Source organism: Canis lupus, chromosome 37, assembly GCF_011100685.1.
Source record: "Canis lupus familiaris isolate Mischka breed German Shepherd chromosome 37, alternate assembly UU_Cfam_GSD_1.0, whole genome shotgun sequence".
Classification (NCBI taxonomy): Eukaryota; Metazoa; Chordata; class Mammalia; order Carnivora; family Canidae; genus Canis; species Canis lupus.
The window spans coordinates 762,668-779,431 of NC_049258.1; the positions used below are offsets into that span (position 1 = coordinate 762,668).

At 37.0% G+C, this 16,764-nt stretch overlaps 1 protein-coding gene across 3 annotated transcripts in view; it reads right to left on the reverse strand.

Annotated features, from left to right (window-relative positions):
- The window catches only part of HIBCH (3-hydroxyisobutyryl-CoA hydrolase), a 96,269-nt gene that overhangs the window by 20,330 nt on the left and 59,175 nt on the right, over positions 1-16,764 (reverse strand). For all 3 annotated transcript variants that reach the window (XM_038585142.1, XM_038585144.1, XM_038585143.1), the window contains 4 exons: positions 8,857-9,002; positions 6,601-6,687; positions 2,097-2,155; positions 1,311-1,392 (listed from right to left, as the gene is read on the reverse strand). In XM_038585142.1, the coding sequence (XP_038441070.1) occupies positions 1,311-1,392; positions 2,097-2,155; positions 6,601-6,687; positions 8,857-9,002 (374 nt within the window). The remainder of the gene's footprint in view (positions 1-1,310; positions 1,393-2,096; positions 2,156-6,600; positions 6,688-8,856; positions 9,003-16,764) is intronic.

Genomic DNA, 16,764 nt, shown 5'->3' on the forward strand with positions numbered 1-16,764 from the left:
TAATTGGGCCCTATTGCTGGGGGGGGGGTACCCAGGAATACTAGTTTCTATATTCTCTGAAAACAAGAGAACCAGCTTAACATCAGAATCCCTGAAACATAAAAAAATGATTATCTACATTTACTGGAGCATTCCTAAAAGTTAATACATTAATTTGCTTTTGTTGGTTAAGGAAACACATGACTGGTCTATCTCCTCTAATTTATGCCTCTCCTCGGAAGTTAACAGAATTCTAATTAAGACCCTAAGAGACGAATTTGGGACTCCCACCGTAAGAATATAGTAACAATGGGAGGGGCTCCCGGGTTGCTCGGTGGTTAAGCATCTGCCCTCCTTCTGCTCAGGTCACAGGGTCCTGGGAAGGGGCCCTTGGGCTGTCAGGCTCCCTGCTCAGTGAACAGTCTGCTTATCCCTCTCCTCTGCCCTCCCCGCCATCCCCGCTCCATCCCTGTGTGCGAGGGTGGCTCTCAAATAAATAAAACCTTTACAAAAGAGAGAGAGAGTATAGTAACGCACGTTTTCATCTTCACAGGTGAAATTTTATATCTTTTGTCAGTTTATATTCCGACAACTGCAATGTGACAATTACACCTATACACTGAAAAATACTATCAGGTGAGGACAAGCTACAACCTCTCTTTGCCTTTCCTGTGTGTAGACGTCTGCAGCATTCCACGTCTCGTAATCATGCTATAGTTCCAAGCACATCAGTATCCAGTGTGCTCTCCTTTACACAAAAACAGCTTTTCTTTTGCTGTTACCAGTGGAGTCACATCTTAGAAAGATCAAAGTGTGCCTAACACTGTGAAACACGGCTTAAAACTCAGTTATGGGTACAGATGGGGCCTCTTTCAAAAGACTCTTTTTTTTTTTTTTAATTAAACTTACTGCTTAGAAAGACTGTTTTACTGATCTGTTGCATATTGAATTGAATTTATAGATTAATGGCACAATTACAATATATTATAAAAAGACTATTCTCCAGGAACCCAACCCTTCTAATAAAAATGTCCTTAAATGCTTCTCCCCAGGGCAGGGGGGACTCCCGGGGGGGATGACCGCGTCTACTGAAGCCTCTCTTTTCTGCAGCCACAGGACCTAAAAACAGCTCAGCTTTGCTGTCAGCGTCCACCGGTAGACAAGGCACTTGAGTTCAGATAAAGGTTTTGTGAAAATGCTTCCTGAGACTCAACTGAGCTCAGAAAAATGCCTGTGAGCGGGCTCTGTCCCCACCTCGGAGTTCTGACACCTTCGGGGGCTTCCTTACCAAGAGCTCACCACGCTTGGGTCGGGAATGGTCCGTATCTTACCTTCAACTGTTCTAGGGCAAAGGATGAGCCATCCTGCTGTAGATTTTCAATAATCTGTTCCACAGTATTGGCCGAGAACCAACTATAAAAAAAGAAACACATGATTTCACCAACCAGTAAGCGACCTCTTCTTTCCAAAATAGCGATGAATCTAGACACAGGCTTTCCCCAAACTCCACTTCTACAATGAAAAATTTTCCAGACTATTTTACAGGATGATGCAATAAAACCTTGCTTCTCTAGGTAAGTGTTTGCAGTCTACTTTTATTAATGCAAAATAAAGCCTAAATTTTCTCTTAGGCTTTCTTGCATCTATTACGTGTAAATAAATACCTTAACTGTGAAAAACTGCTGATTTTAAAATGTAGAGATAGTTGTCTTGTTTTCCAATAGTTTTCCTCCTCTTATGTTCCTTAAGCCAGTCTATCGATCTCTCAAATCACTGCACAAAAAAATCCTCTGATCAGCTTCGTAAGACCTTCATAAAAAATGACTTAATGAAGATAGAAGGTAATTATTGTCTTCTAGCCTCTTTCCCATCAAAAAAAAAAAAAAAGTTTGCACTAAAATGAATCAGCATGATTGATTATTTCAGTATAATGGACTTATTTCCCCCCTGAAAGAGTAGGCAAGAAGCTACTTTAAGAAATGAAAATAAAAGCACCAGGCTAGCTGATCTGAGAATTCAGTGCATTATTAAACATGATGTTAATTACAGTGTTAGCAAATTCAATTTAATATCATCCTTCCAAGAGAAGAGATGTACTGAGGCCTCTCTTTAAGTACCTGTTTATTTTGTCCATGTGTTCCTCAAGTATAAAAGACTTGTCTTGATCAATCTTGGACTGTTTGAAAAAGAAAAATCTTGTAATTAACTTGAAGTACTCGAAAAATCCCTTAAAATGTCATATTTAATCTTTGTGAAGATTATCACTTTCAAATTATATCCAACAGTTTCATAAATAGCTACCACATGTTCAAAATTCAGATGACGTTATTCCAGACTAGTGCTTAAAGTGGGAAAGGAAAAATATGTTCTTTTAATTTATATTTTATTATTATATATGCTACATCATCATTAAAGTAGGTCAATGAACTGAGGATTGTAAGGGACCTGAGAAGTCGTCCTGCCCAAATTTCCATTTGATACAGAACTCCTGCACCTCCCTGATATCTCTGTAGCACTGACCTCTAGGGAGAGAAAAAGAAGCGTGAGAAGGAACTCACAGGGCTTGAATAAGTATAGTTGGGATCTTTTTTTTTTTTTAATTCTGGACCAAATCATCCCTCTCGTGTTTATAGTTCTAGTTCATCTGCTTCCACCTCCTTTCTCACATGGTGTGGTTTCATGTCCCCTCACAGGCAGATCCTTCTTGTGCACAAGTCTCAGCTTATCAAGGTCCTTCCTAAAGTGTGGGATGTACACATTAACACAGGCATGACTGAATCACAGCAAAGGCTCCATATATCCTTGTTTACTTTGAATACAATGTTTTACTAATAGGACTAAGTCTGAGTCCATTTGGGGCCAGTTCTAGTATATTGCTTTTATTTATTTATTTATTTATTTTTGGACCGGTGCCACCGTAGGCTACATTTCTCTTATTTTATAATAAATAAATTTATATTTGGTATTTTGGACTGAAATCCAAAATTTTCACTTATCTTTGTTGTAATTCTGTGATTTAAAATAAGAAATACACGGATCCCCGGGTGGCGCAGTGGTTTGGCGCCTGCCTTTGGCCCAGGGCGCGATCCTGGAGACCCGGGATCGAATCCCACGTCGGGCTCCCGGTGCATGGAGCCTGCTTCTCCCTCTGCCTGTGTCTCTGCCTCTCTCTCTCTCTCTCTCTGTGACTATCATAAATAAATTTAAAAAATTAAAAAAAAATAAAATCTTTAAAATAAGAAATACAGCCGAGCCTGGCTGGCTCAGTTAGTAGAGCATGTCACTCCTGATCTTGGGGTTGTAGGTTTGAGCCTCACATTGGGTATAGAGATTTCTTAAAAATAAAAATCTTAAAAAATAAAATACACATTTGGTCCTTGCCCATATATTTGTTCTTTGTTCTTGGCTCAAAGCTCCCCAAAACCGTGAAATTTCTTTAAGAAGAGCACCTTTTATTATATTTGGTCTTCTGTCCTCAGTTCCTGAAATATTCCTAACAAGTCCCTTTTGATCACAGTTATGTTAATGAGATGACTTTTGGAAAGCTCACAAGAATGGGGCTGGTGCCCAGGGGAACCAACCAGTGATTCCATCACTGGGACATTCAATTCCCCCTTTCAATCATGCCCCGCCCCAACGCCACCACCACCTCCCCACCTCCCTCCCTCTGCCTCCAGTGAGAGAAAAGGGACTGGAGATTGAGTTCAATTACTAAAGCCTAACAAACAGCCTGATCAATAGTGACCATGTAATAAAGCTCCATCAGAATCCAAAAAGATGGAGTTTGGAGAGCGTCCAGGTTAATAATGAACACATCCACCAGAGGGGAGAGCAGTACATCCCAGCTTCATTAGGACAGAAGCTCCTGGGCTTGAGACCCTTCCAGACCTTGCCCTGTGTACCCCTCAATGGACTTTTCATTCATATCCTTTAATAATAAACCAACAAAACTCTAAGTGTTTCCTTGAGTTCTGTGAGAAATTCTAGCAAATTATTGAACCCAAGGAAGGGGTCATGAGAACGCTGATTTGCGGCCAGTCAAGTACAGGTGACAAGCTGGAACTTGCGACTGGCATCTGAAGTGGGGGCAGTCTTGTGGGACTGAGCTTTGAGACTGTGGGATCTGAGGCTCACCCCAGTGGATAGCTCACTACCAAAATGAGTTGCAGGACACCCAAGTGGTGTTGCAGAGAATTGCTCGATGTGTAGAAAACCCACACATCAGGGTCAGAGGTGTCGTGGGTGTGATAGAAACGTGAGAATACTGGTAGTAGGTGGGAAACTTCCCACACAACTATTACCTTTCACATTGTTACTATTGAACAGGTCACTCTAAACTTGACGGGTTTTTTTAAAACCCATATTCTTTTACCTATTTTCTTAGTTTCAAATCAATTCGATCAAAATGCTGTCAACAGTCTCATCCAACTCACTGAGAAAAAACTGAAAAAGGCCAAGATGACTTTATTTATAGACTAATACCCACACATTTAGCAGAACTCTTTGGTAGGGCCCTTCCACTCCCACCCACCACAATCCATGCTATATTTACCCAAAATGAGAGACTGTCAAACGCTTTGACAAAATGTGATGAAATCCACATGTGCTCTGCGTTCATATTCATTGCACAGATTTGGGGGCTCCACCAATCCATATTCATGTTGTTCAGCTCTGAATAAATTTTTTATACTATTTTTCTAAATATTTCCTCCCCTTTCTCTCCTGTAATGAATTCCTAATAATTAGATATTAGACCTCCTGGAATAATACCACTACTATTCCTTTCTCTCCATTTTCCATTTTATTATCCTTTTTGTCCTCTTAGTTTTCCTCAAGCTTCAATTTTAATCTAATCTACTGTGCATTTTTCCCCCTTTTGTTATCACATTTCTTTATTCTTTGACTATTTTATAACATCTGTTCTTATTTCACAGATGAAATATTTTCCTCTCATCTGAACAATTACAGTTTTAACAATTATAGTTTTTCTTTCTTCCTTTCTTTTTTTAAGTTTCCTCCTCCCTGCACTGTCTGCTTGCTTCAGGGGCCTTGTTTTGACCAATCTGTTTTTATGCTTGGCATAAAAAAAATTTTAGCATTAAGTGCTGAAATTAAGTAGTTTTATGAGTAAAGTCAATCACAGTTATAGGATCATCAATATTCTGATACATTATAAAATGATTAGGCAAAGACCTGGATGTTTCATTGTTGGGGGAGGGTGGTATCCTCAAATGTCGACATCTACAGGTTTTTTCCTTTTTCTTCGAATACACTGTTTAGGTATGGGATGGTGCTATTGACTGTTTGTGTCACCCCAAAATTCATGTTCAAACTCTAATCCCCAAAGTGATGGTATTTGGAGGTGGAGCCTTTGGGAGGTAATTAGGTCAAAAGGGTAGAACCCCTATGATGGGATTAGTGCCCTTACAGAAGGGACCTGAGAGCTCACTTCACTGTGTGGGGATATGGCAAGAAGGTGTCTGTCCATCTGCAAACCAGAAACAGGGTCCTCACAAGAATCTGATGGTCTGACATCTGATCTTGGGGTTCCCAGCCTTCAGAACTGTGAAAAGTAGAGTTTCTACTGTTTAAGCCACCCAACCTATGGTAGTTTTTTACAGTTGCCCAAACTATGATAGAGGATATTTAATAGTCTAGAAGCTAGAAAAAGAGGCTAGAGGTCTTCCTACTTGGTATGCTCTGCCTCTTTTCAGTAGAGGACCTCACTTCACCGTCCCTGCACCCAGCTAGGTCTGTCTGATTTGACCTAAAGAGTAAATTTCTACTCTTCAGCCAAGCTATGGAAGGGTAGCTGCTGCCACAGGAGAGAGACGTCTGAAGGTCTAACTGCTCCTTATACAAATGTGCAGGGATCCTCTGGTTTTTCTGCCCGCCTCCACATCCCAGTCTTCAGAGAACTCTGGTACCTTACAGAGGGTAGAGAGCAAGAACTGGCTTGCTTCTTACTGGCCTCCCCCGCCGAAGGATAAGATATTTCAGTGTTCCCAAATATAAAGTAGCTGCCCTCATTCTTCTCTTTTTAAGCTTCCAAAATATTGATATCTCATGCCTGCCACTGTCTCCTCTTCTGTTCTATTTGTCTTTGTGATTTTGTGCCTTTTTTATTCCTTTATTACAATTTTAGTGGGCTTTCAGAAGGGAGCATGTATTCAGCCCATCATCTTTTACTAAAAGTAACATTTTTGTAAACTTTTAGCTCCTAAAAGAAAACCTAAGTTACACAACATAAGTCAGGAATTAAAAGTGAATACTACGATATACTTTATCATTATATTGAAACATGTGCCAGAGTTTCACTGGTGGCAGCTCAACAGCATCAACGCTGTAGAAGTGTCACGGTGCACCATGAGGGCCAATAACAAGGCTACACGCTGAAATTCACCAGCAGTGAGAAGACGTGTAGTTGTGCGCGAAGAAGTCATCTTCTTGGACAGCTGTCCTACCAGTCGTGAAGCTCTGATCCTTCCATCAAGCTTTCAAGTTAATAAATCCCAGCATCTTTATATTCACAAACAGTAACATTCACCAACAGCTAAGTTTTTCAATTATTTCCCCTTCCCCGTGAATTAAAATCTGAGGTTAGAATCCTGACCAAATTACCTTTGTATGGTAAGCATCTAAGACATCTGCAATATTTTCTTTTGAAGGAGATTTTAGGGCTAACAGATCTTCTTCCAACATGTCCAACTAAAAGAGGGGGAAAAAAGGGAAAACAGATTTGAACCCCAATGCAAATACAGACTTTAAGAAACCTTATACTCTGGTTAAAAATACTTGTCTTAAAATTATGATGTGCTCTCTTCAGCTGAATCAGTGAAGGAACTTTTCTCTGAAGTTGAATGCACACACATTCCCACACAGCAAATGTTGCCTTGCAATTAGATAAAGATGGAAGAAACTAAAGAGGAGAGAGACATTTATCTTTGTTTCTATTAAACACTTGAAATGCAGTACTACCACCAAACACTTGAATTATAAATTTTATTTTAATTAATTTTAACTAAAATTGCCATATGTGACTAATGGCTACTATAGTCAATGCACATCTCTATAATACAGCCACACTTAACTCTCCATCTATATCTCTCACATACTATTCAATGCTCAGCCAAATGGGACTTTTTATTGTTTTCAACACATAACCAAGCTTTCCTGCCACTCACTTGCTCATTATATGTTTCCTTTATTCAGAATCGCTTGTCCTAATAATATTCATCTTAAGGCCCAGCTGAACTACAACCTCTGTAAGAAAACCTCCAGTCTTTTCTTATAAGTTTTCTCCCCTTACAAATCCATGGAGACCTTTCTGCATACTCTTTGTTTATACTTCTCATATTCTACTCCGTCAGATCAGTCAGATGGTTATCTTTTATCTTTCGTGCCCACCTCTAGTTTCATCTCCAACATTCATTACTCATTTCTCTTATCCTCTACAGGCCCTGTGAATGGCAGTCTACACACTGCAGAATTTATTACTGGGCAGGTTGACAAAGAAGGGATTACACTGTGGATCAGCACTCTCCTCCATCCTTAACTAAATTCCACTCTCATAAAGGGTATCCCTCCAGAGTAGATAATGAAGTTCACGTTTGCCTCCTGTTACAGCTCAAGGGAAGGGTTGGACAGTCACCTACTCAATGTAACTACAGATGCCCCTAACATGGAGAAAGATCTGAAATTTCAAGCAATGTGATAGAAGGTTCTCATACTATATATATGTTATATACATATAACATTTCTTTTCCTACCCCAAAACACCCCTCCCTCAAGATCAGATATCCATTTGGAGATCCATTTGGAGATCTATGCACTTCCTGGAAAGCTAAGTTCACCCCATAGTTCCAGAAATGAAACACATTAACTCACATAAGGTGAGTTAGCCAATGTAGGCTAACTGGCTCATGAATTCAAGCCAGTTCAAGGAGAATGAACTCCCAGTTGAAGCAGAATAAATCCCAAATTTCTTGAAAATTCTGAGGCAAAACCACTTTGAACTGGATTTTCTGTTACCTTTACCACAAAGAGATTCAAATACTATGGTAGCAACTGCCATCCTCATTTAGAGATGGGCAAACTAGGGGATAAAGAGACTAAATCTCAAGCTAGGATTTAAACCTAAGCTGTCTGTCTGTATGTTCTTTGCTACAATGCTATTCTGTGCTAAAAAAAAATTGGCCACACTGTTTTAAAAAAAAAAGACGAAGATAAGTAATAATACGTGTCCCTTGCAACAGATATTCTTTTTTTTTTTTAATTTTTATTTATTTATGATAGTCACAGAGAGAGAGAGAGAGAGAGAGAGGCAGAGACACAGGCAGAGGGAGAAGCAGGCTCCATGCACTGGGAGCCCGATGTGGGATTCGATCCCGGGTCTCCAGGATCGCGCCCTAGGCCGAAGGCAGGCGCCAAACCGCTGCGCCACCTAGGGATCCCAGCAACAGATATTCTTTAGAAAAGTTTTTAAGGCCATATTTTACAAATGTAACTCTTAAATGCACTAGTAGGGAAACTCACAACCAAGAGGACTTTTCAAAAATGTTTTTATAAAATAAAAGCCTATCTGTTTATATATAAATTTAGATTTTTTTAACCAAAGTATAATTATTCATGAAAAAATATTCACTGAAGGTGCCAGGCAAAACAGCCCTGAATCCAGACATAATTATCTCCATTTTGCACATGAGGAAACATGATTGGAGAGCTTAACTACCTTCCCAAAGGTCACACAGCTTTAAACAGTAGATCCTGGATTCAGACCCATGTCTCACCAAAAGCCTGTGACCTCAACCAATTATACTGCCTCCCCATGCAATGAGTTATTCCAACAACACAAAATGCAATAATCCAAGTAATTACCTTTTCAGAATCTACAAAATGTGTAGCAATTCCTGCTGCATACACATCTCTTCCTTTCAGCCTGAATCCTGTTAAGGCAAGGAAGTAACCAAGTTTTCCTTGAAGTCGTGGCAAGAAATAACCTCCACCCACATCAGGGAATAGTCCTGTAATTATATAATGAAATGAGATAACAATGATTCAAGTTAAAAAAACGAATATAATAACTCTTGAGATCAAATGGCCATTTCTTTCTGGAATTTGAATCTATACTAGAAATATTATTAAACTAAGTACTATCCAATGCAATCAATATTACAAAAGATTTGCTATTAAAATGTTCTAACTTGAGTATTTTTCAAAATTTTCATGTCTCATTTCTGTAGGAGTCAAAGTATTTGATGGCATAACTTTTTGTATTTAAGTAGTACTCATTAAATATTACCTAAAAAGTTCCTTATCACTATTTTTAATAATCTCTGAAATAGTAAAAACTGAGAAAATATTTTCTTTCCAAATAAGAAAAAATACGCATAATCTAAAGCTACATTATGTGAAAACTCATTATTACCAATCAAATCATAGTCTATTCTGTTAATCCATTATCTAATATTCAAGATATTTACAGTGATGCAATAACCTTTAGTCCTACCAAGAATAAGTTTATACCTAATAAAATCACTTGTATTTACTCTTATCTTAGCCATCTTTTTTTTTAATTCCCTTATTCTCTCTACTGTAACAACCGAAAATAGTGTAAATGCGAATACTTGCCAGTACACTACTTTTTGATATTTAAGAGCTCCTTAAAAACTCTAGTTTTATAATAAAGATACCTATTCTAAGATTGCTTCATTTGATGAAGCTGAGATAAAAACACAAGCATTCAAATTCTTTCCAGTTCTACTTGACAAAAGTTTCCTAGACTTCAAAGAATTAGCATCATTCTACTGTAAATATCTCTTGGCACCTCAAACAAGGTAAGTCTAAAGTTGAATTCATGACATTCCCCGACTCCTGGAATGGAGTTCATCTCTTCCAGTATCACTCACCTCAATAAAGTGCACAACCATCCAGCCTTGACACCTTCTTCTCATACCATCCCTTTAATGATCATCCTGAAAGCTCTCCATACAATAACCAGAATCTTTTTAATAACTCAAGTCTTGAAAAGAGTTTTTTGCCTTCTACTGCTTAAAACTCTTCCATAACTCTCTTAGATTAAAACCAACACTTTATTAAAGTCTTCAAGACTCCCAATCACTTTTTCAAGTATATCTCTTACCTCTCACTACATTCCAGCTGCTCTGTTCTTCTTTCAGTTCCCCAACATTCTACAGTTTACACTACTTGCCCCACAGCCTCAGCAGCATTCTGCCCAAGTGAAAACACACTCTCCTGAAGTACTTTGCTCTGTTCCAGGGTACCACATTCTCTCTTTTTGCCCCTGACTCAACAGCTGCTTCTTTCCATTCCCTCTTGCTGTCTACTTCCTTCACTTGATCTCTTCATGCTGCTGGGCCTAGGCTTGACCTCAGGCTATCCCTACATCCCTACTCATACATTTCCCTAGCACTTATAGCTCTAGATAACATCTATATGCTGATAAGTCCCTGTTATGAACTGAATTGTGGCACCCACAAAATTCTTAAACTGAAACACCGCCACCCACTCCAATGTGATAGTTTGGAGATAGGCATCTAAAAAAAAGGAGCAAAATACTACCCATAATGAGGTAATAAAACAATCAAAATTGACACAGAATTGACATAAACATAGGAATTTGTACAAGAGAACATTAACACAGAATAAATATATGTTCAGTTAAGAACACAGAAGATAAAAACTTAAATGATACTTCTAGAGACAAAAACTAAAATGAATATGTAAGTGGAAAACTACCTGAATGAGATTAAGGCAGATTAGACTTTGCAAAAGATTAGTGAACTTGAAGGCACAGGAATAGAAACTATCTAAAATGAAAAATGACAAAATTTTTTAAGTGAACAATTCATGATCCTAATATAAGTTTAAATGGAGTTGCTGAAAAGGGAGTGAGGGGAAAGAAAAATACTGAAGAAAGCATGCCAAATTTGGAAAATTCAACAAAAACTATGAATCTAAGCTTAATAAACACAAGCATAAGAAAGATAAACTACACTAAGACACATTATAATCACATAAGCCTAAAACAAATGATCAGAAAAATATTAAGAGCTGCAAGAGATAATAAAAACACACTTACAGAGGCACAAAGATGAAGAGGAAAGCAGATTTCTCATGGGAAACAACATGAGTGAGAAGACAGTGCAACAACATCTTTAAAGTACTAAAATTTAAAAATCAGAATAGAATAAAATTGTATACTGAGGAATCAAATCACTGACCTTGGCTTTCACCTTAGGAGGTCAAAGAAGGGATGAAACCCCAAGTAGGAAAAGAAAGAAAAGAGTAGAAAACAATAAAAGAGAAAATAAATAAGACAAAGAAGATAGTTTTTGAGATCAATAAATAAATCTCTAATTAGACTGATCAGGGAAAAAATGCAATGACTCAAGAATGAGAGACAAATATCACTACAAATTCTAAACACAAATATTAAAAAGATAACAGAAATTATGAAAAAACTTTATGCTAATAAATTGGACAAATTGCCTAAAAGATCCATCCCACCAAATTTTGTGCAAGAAATAGATCATTTGAATAGCCCCACATGTATTAAAGACTTTGAATTTGTAGTTGACAACCTTCCCACAAAGAAAACTTCAGGTTTTCATTCATGGATTCATTGATGAATTCTACCAAACACAGAAAAAATACCAACTCTACAGAAACCCTCCAGAAAATGAGGCCAGCATTACCCTTATTCCAGAAGGAAGGATATTACAAGAAAACCACAGACCAATGTCTTTCATGAACACAGATGCAAAAATTCCAAATAAAATTTTAAATTTTTTTTTAATTTTTATTTATTTATGATAGTCACAGAGAGAGAGAGAGAGAGAGAGAGGCAGAGACATAGGCAGAGGGAGAAGCAGGCTCCATGCACCGGCAGCCTGACGTGGGATTCGATCCCGGGTCTCCAGGATCGCGCCCTGGGCCAAAGGCAGGCACCAAACCGCTGCGCCACCCAGGGATCCCTAAAATTTTAGAATATCAAACCTGACAACATATAGAAAGGGTAACACCTCATACCACACTGAAATTTATCCTAGTAATGCAAGGGTAGTTTAATATTTAAAAAAACAATCAGAGTTAATTCACCATTAACAAATTAAAAAGAAAAACCAATAATCATCTCAACTGATGGAGAAAAAGTTTTGGTTTTTTAGATTCAAAACCCATTCCTAATAAAAACCCTCAACAATTTAGGAATAGAAAAAAACATCTTTATCCTGATAAAGGGCACATACGAAAAAATTACACCTAACCTCCTACTTAATTGAAGGACTGAATGTTTTCCCTAAGATCAAGAAGGCAGCAAGAACGCCCACACCTAACACCTCTATTTAACATTGTTCTAGAGGTTCTATTCGGTGTAATAAGGCAAGAAAAATCAAGAGTATCCAGATTAGAAAGGAAAATATAAAACTGACTTTATTTGTAAATGATGTAAAAATTTATACTAAAATTTATACCAATCTAATATAATCTACAAAAAAAAAATCTAGAATAAGTGAGTTTAGGAAGTTTGCAGGATACAAAGTCAATACAGAATCAATTGTACTTCAGATGGCAGTCCAAGATGGTGGCTTAGGAAGACCTTGAATTCACCTTCTTCCACAGACATACCAGATCTACAACTACAATATAAAATAATTCCTGCAGAAAAAGAACAAGAACCAACTGAACAGCTTCTGGACAAAAAATGGTATGAGTAACCATATATAGAACAGTGGGAGGGACACAGACAGTAACCACAGGAACACCACTCCCAATGTGATGACTTACAGTAAGGAGGGATATCACTGTGGAGCCCCTGCACAGACTTTCCCACCCTGGGCACAGCAGAAAAAGAAACAAAACAAAACAAACACAGTTGTTTAAAGAGCAACTAGCATGTAAGTGAAGGAAATCCACTTACTAACCCTACAGTATCCAGAAAATGGGCAGGGAACTACTGGAACTCTCTGGGATCAGAGGTGCCAACAAGTACCACATTTTATGGTCTCCCCTTCCTCCTCCACCATTACATTGTAAATGGGAGCATATTCCAGTCACTGTAATCAACCTACTAGGGTTGCCCTATCAGGTCCCAGCTTTCTAGTCCACACCAATTCCAGCTGTCCCCTAAAGGCACCCACCCCAGTCCCAGCTATCTTGTCAAGGTAACTCCAGAGCAGTGTACTCCTGGCCTATCCCTGCTCCAGCTCCAACCAGCCAAAGCTGCCAAGCATACCAGTCTACACAGAGGATGTTCTTACCCAAGGCCACTCCTTTAAGACTAAGAGAGGTAAGTAGTCATTCTAATTAGCAGAAACAACACAGAAAGTCAAACAAGATGAGAAGACAGAGGAATATGTTCTAAACAAAAGAAGATAAAATCCTGGGGTTGAGGGGAACTTAATGAAACAGAGATAAGCAATTTATCAGGTAAACTACCTGATAAAGAGTTCAAAGTAATAGTCATAAAGATGCTCACTGCACTCAAGAAAAGAATGAAGGAACTTCAACAAAGAGAAAATATAAGAACCAGAGCTGAAGAATAACTGAAATGATACAGAAAGACAGATCAGCATCTGGCAGGCAGAACAGTAATTACCTAATCAGAATAGCAAAAAGAAAAAATAGTTTTAAAAAACAAGGGTAGCCTTAGGAACCTCCAGGAAAACATCAAGTAACATAAATTCATATTATAGAAGTCCCAGAAGAAGAGAAAGGGGCAGAAAACTTATTTAAGAAGATAATGGCTGAAAAGTTCCCTAACCCAGGGAAGGAAACAGACATCCAGGTCCAAGAATCAAAGAAAGTCCCAAACAAGAGGAGTCCAAAGAGACCCACGCCAAGACATTATAATTAAAAATAGAAAAACTTAAAAATAAAGAATCTTTTTTTTAAATTTATTTTTTATTGGTGTTCAATTTACCAACATACAGAATAACCCCCAGTGCCCGTCACCCATTCACTCCCACCCCCTGCCCTCCTCCTCTTCTACCACCCCTAGTTCGTTTCCCAGAGTTAGGAGTCTTCATGTTCTGTCTCCCTTTCTGATATTTCCCACACATTTCTTCTCCCTTCCCTTATATTCCCTTTCACTATTATTTATATTCCCCACATGAATGAGAACATATAATGTTTGTCCTTCTCCGACTCTTAAAGGCACCAAGAGAAAGATAAATAGTTACATTTGAGGGAAACTCCCTAAAACAATCAGCTGATTTTTCCCCAGAAATTCTGCAGGCCAGAAAGGAGTGGCAGGATATATTTAAAGTGACAAAAGGAAAAAACTTAAAACTAAGAATAGTCTATCCAGTTAAGGCTATCATTCAGAATTGAAGAGGAGTTAGAGTTTACCATACAAACTAAAGGAATTCATCACCATTAAACTGGCTTTACAAGTAATGTTAAGGGCTCTTTTTAGGAGAAAAAACTACAAATAAGAAAATATATGAAAGAAAATAATCTCACTGGTAAAGGCAAATATATAGTAAAGGCAGTAGGATCAGCCATTTGAAAAGCTAGTACGAAGATTAAAAGACAAAAATAATAAAATCAACTGTAACTACAATAAATAATCAATTGATACACAAAATTAAAAAATGTAAAATATGACATCAAAAGGAGGGAGAAGAGTAAAAATGTAGGGCTTTTAAATATGTTTGAATTTAAGTGACTATCAGCTTAAAACAGACTGCTATCTATATACAGGTTGATGTATGTGAACTTCATGGTAACCACAAACCAAAACCCGTAATAAATATACAAAAAATGAGGAGAAAGAAACCTAAACATAATACTAAAGAAAACCATCAAACCACAGGGAATACACCAATAAGAAAGGAATAGAGAAGAATCATAAAAACAACCAGAAAACAAAAGGACAATAAGTACTACCTATTAATAATTACTTTAAATAATTACTTTAAATGTACCAAATGCTACAATCAAAAGATATAAGGTGGCTGGAGAGAATAAAAAAAAAGAAAGACCCATCTACATGCTGCCTACGAAAGACTCACTTCAGATCTAAAGGCACACACAGACTGAAAATGAAATTCCATGCAAATGGAAAATAAGAGAAACATTGTGTAGTAATAGTCATGTAAGACAAAACAGACTTTAAAACAAAGTCTGTAACAAAAGACAAAGAAAAGCATTACATAATGATAAAGAGGTCAATCCAAGAAGTGAATATAACATGTATAAATATTTATGCACCTAACACAGAATTCTCTAAATATATAAAAAATATTAACAAACATAAAGGCAGTAATACAGTAACAATAAATAGTAGGGTACATTAATACATCACTTACATCAATGGATAGATCATCCACACAGAAAATCAACATATTAAACCAAATGGACTTAAAGGTATAAACAGAATGTTTCTTTAAAAATGTACATGGAGTATTTTTCAGAATAGATCACAAGTTAGGCCACAAAACAAGTTCCAATAAATTCAAAGTGACTAGATCATAACAAGCCTTAATGGTATGAAACTTGAAATCAATTACAGGAAGAAAACAAGAAAAAAACACAAACACATAAAGACTAAACATGTTACTAAATAACCAATGGGTCAGTGAAGAAATCAGAAAGGAAATTTAAAAAATACTTTGAGACAAAGTATTGGAAAGGAAAGGAAACACAACTTCACAAATCTGTGGAATGCAGCAAAAGCAGAACTAAGAGGGATGTTCATAGAGATACAGGGTTACCTAAAAAAAAAAAAAAGAAAGAAAGAAAAGAAAAAGAAAAATCCCCAAATAAACAGTCTACCTTTACACCTAAAGTAACTAGACTAAGAAAAAATAAAGGCCAAAGTTAGCAGAAGAAAGAAAATAATAAATATCAGAGGAGAAATAAATGAAATGCACTAAAAAAAAAAAATCAATGAAACTAAAATTTTGTTCTTTGGACAAACAAAATCGATAAACCCATGGCCAGACTCATCAAGAAAAAAAGAAGGCTCAAATAAATAAAATCAGAAATGAAAGTAACAACTGACACCACAGAAATAAAGATTACTGTGTACATACTGTGTACATAACAGATTGCTATGAACAATTATCATATGCCAACAAATTGGAAAACCTAGAAAAAAACAAGATAAATTTCTAGAAGTGCACAACCCTTCAAGACTAATCACAAAAATATGAATAAACCAATTACAAGAAATGAAATTGATTCAGCATTTAAAAACTCCCAAAAAACAAGAGTCTTGGACCAGAAGGCTTCACAGGTGAATTCTCTCAAACATTTAAAAAAAAGTTAATACCTATCCTTCTCAAATTACTCCAAAAAATATAACTTTCAAACTCATTTTATGAGCCCATTGTTACCCTAATATTGAAAGCAAACAAAGCCACCACTAAAACAAAAATTACAGACCAATATCCCTGATAAATATAGATGCAAAAATCCTTAAAGTATTAGCAAACCAAATTCAACAATACAGTAAAATAATCATACACCACAATCACGTGGGATTTATTCCTGAAGTGCAAGATCAGAACAAAACAAGGATGTCTGCTCTTGATGCTTTTATTCAACATTGTACTAAAAGTCCTATCCATGGCAATAGGAAAGAAAATAAAAGGCATCCAAATTGGAAAGGAAGAGAGAAAACTGTTACCTCTTGCAGATAACATGATACTATATGGAAAACAGCGAAGAGTCCACCAAAAAATTGTTAGAATAAACGAATTCAGTAAAATGCCATGATGCAAAATTAACATACAGAAATAAACTGTGTTTCTACATCCT